This window comes from Montipora capricornis, chromosome 4, assembly GCF_036669925.1.
Source record: "Montipora capricornis isolate CH-2021 chromosome 4, ASM3666992v2, whole genome shotgun sequence".
Taxonomy (NCBI): domain Eukaryota; kingdom Metazoa; phylum Cnidaria; class Anthozoa; order Scleractinia; family Acroporidae; genus Montipora; species Montipora capricornis.
The window spans coordinates 40,011,923-40,014,422 of record NC_090886.1 but is presented as its reverse complement, the minus strand read 5'-3'; the positions used below and the strand labels follow the sequence as shown (position 1 = coordinate 40,014,422).

The following is a 2,500-nucleotide window of genomic DNA, read 5'->3' as shown; positions in this document are numbered from 1 at the left end:
TTCGATACGAACGAAAAGACAGCATACTTTTCTCTTCTTCTTTCAAATCTTCAGGATGGAGCTCTTTGGAGAGAGGCGTGATAAGCTGTTATCTAAAATAATCCCAGGTTCGGCGCAACTTTACTCAGAAAACTTTCTGTTTTACATTCCTGGTATCGAAGCGTACGGTGAGTTGGCTGTATTTTGTGGCAGTACTGTACTTGTGACTCTTGTTAGTGGCAGTCAGCTATTTTGACAGTATTTCCAAGTGACCATTTATAGATACATCTTCTTATTAATCATACTGTCGACATTTTATCACCGTTGTTATGGATGTAGCAGTATAGAGCGTTTTCAGATAACGTCAAGGCGGCCATGTTGGTGCTTGCAAACAAAGAAATGGCGGCGATGATGGTGTACCAAACTAATCCTCCCGGAATTGAACTCTATTTTTATGCAAATACCTTCCTTTGTTTCAGTAATCCAATATGGCTTTCGGTCACGTGAGTGAAAACTCTCTGTTGTTGTTAAGTTAGAGAGGTCTAGCGTTGCGTTCACTTGAAACGGGAAACGCCAGGATGCTGCTGGTCATTCTCTAATTCCAGTTTGTCTCGCTCCTTTGAGAAGTTACTCTGGAGCTAATAGGCAATAAATGAACTGATATTAAACAAGTTTCTCCCATCCGCGTTTTAGGTAAACCGCAAATTTCAGTCAGACATCTGCCGTTTTCCGTAAACGCAATACTAAGCCCATCTGTTGTTTCCATACTGTTCATAGGATTGGTCAGTGCTATAGCAGCACTAGACGGAAAACAGTACAATGAGTTACGCTCCAAACTGCACAGTCTCAGTTATAAAGTCAACCCAAAACCTACGGTTTCTGGTTTTAAGGTATTTGTACGTATCTGCTAAATTTGTTAAACCCGCACATTTCTATTAATTTTACAATTTATCGTAATGTACTCCACTGTTTTAAAATTAACCATGTTAAGGAATAGATGTTGAATCAATCAATCTGGTCCATGCCTGATAAACGACGAGATGAAGGCTGACACCATAAAGTTCAATCTTTCATGTAGCTTTCTTGAGGCCCTTTTCTCGAAAGTCCCGATAACTTTCCGGGCCCGAAAAGCCATTTGTGAAACTGCCAACCGCTTGCTTTGGAAAGCCGGTCTTAACATGTTTTAAGTAATATATCAAACACGAGAAGGAGTGTTTCATCGGATATCCAAACACCGAGAAGCGAGTTGAAAAACGAGGCCGAAGGCCGAGTTTTTTAACCGATTTCGAGGTGGTTGGATATCTGATGAAACACTCTTTCGAGTGTTTGATATTGCTTCTCAAAAGAATCAGTATTTTAGGAGATATTTGGGATCAAATTTGGCGAAATTTTATGCTAATTAAGACCACATATCCAAACTTCCTTCACGGTAGTGATTTCTTTTGTTTTTGGCTTATGAATTATTAATGAGTTTGAGAAAGGTAACAAAAAGAAAAATTACCGTGAAGTTTGACGAGTTAAATCCTCTCCGTTCTTGAGATACAAAGGGAATTGTGACACCCGAAAATGGCCCGTAAAGTTTCGGGACTTTTGAGAAACGCGCCCCAGGTCTCAAACATTCTCCAGCCCAGTGTATCTACGTATGTTGTCTTTTCCTAGCTGCCTTCCCATGTGATGGTGTCCCTTTTATCAGGTGTTGCGCTGGAGAACTTCCATCGCGAAAACAGATAGTGCCATTCTTCTATTGCGTATGGAATTGATCAACCTTTTTGAAGTTCCATACGGTTCGCTATTCGTAACTTCGTCCTAGAAAGGACGAACGATTGTAATTACACCAAAGTACGAAAAATCGTCGCGGTTGAGGAAACAACTTTTTAGCAAATCTTACCTTGAGTCCAAATGTTCAAATGTTGTTAGTTACAAACGGAGCCCCACAGTCCTCTTGTTTTAGAAATCTCCTGGTATTCCGTTACAAATCCGTCCCCTCCCCCTTCACCTTCTGAGGTAGGGTGGAGCCTTTCACGCTGAGTTGTATTTTGACATTTTTATCTTAGACTCTTGTAGACACGGCCCTGTGTGGTTTTGCACCGATGCATGGCCGTATGATGCCATATTTGCACGAGGTTGACCTTGAGGAGCATTATTTCATTCAAGGCCCGCGACACGGGAGGTCAGAGGCTATAGTGCACTTTGCCAAGCTCGGTGAGTCCATTTCAATGTAATACTAAGGGACAGTGTACCCCTGGCCAATCAGGACGGACGCAACAATTCAAATAAACCAATCGGAAGTCGAAATAATTTCATGTCGCTCGTTGTTAGCGCGAGAAAATGGGTACTGAGAATCCCTGATTGGTTGTGCTTGTGATGGGGTGAAGAAATGGTAGGTGGTTCATGGTATTGAGAAGCGGTGTCGTCCAATGGTTCGGGGGGTTGGAATTGCATGCCAATGTTCCCACGATCAAATTCCGCTCTGAACACCAACTGGACTTGTGACATTGACTATCCTGAATTTATCTTCTCT

The 2,500-nt window shown here is 41.9% G+C and overlaps 1 protein-coding gene across 2 annotated transcripts in view; it reads left to right on the top strand.

Annotated features, from left to right (window-relative positions):
• The window catches only part of LOC138046924 (uncharacterized), a 38,827-nt gene that overhangs the window by 27,517 nt on the left and 8,810 nt on the right, over window positions 1-2,500 (top strand). For both annotated transcript variants that reach the window (XM_068893551.1, XM_068893552.1), the window contains exons 16-18: window positions 55-167; window positions 757-869; window positions 2,034-2,181. In XM_068893551.1, coding sequence (XP_068749652.1) covers window positions 55-167; window positions 757-869; window positions 2,034-2,181 — 374 coding nt within the window. The remainder of the gene's footprint in view (window positions 1-54; window positions 168-756; window positions 870-2,033; window positions 2,182-2,500) is intronic.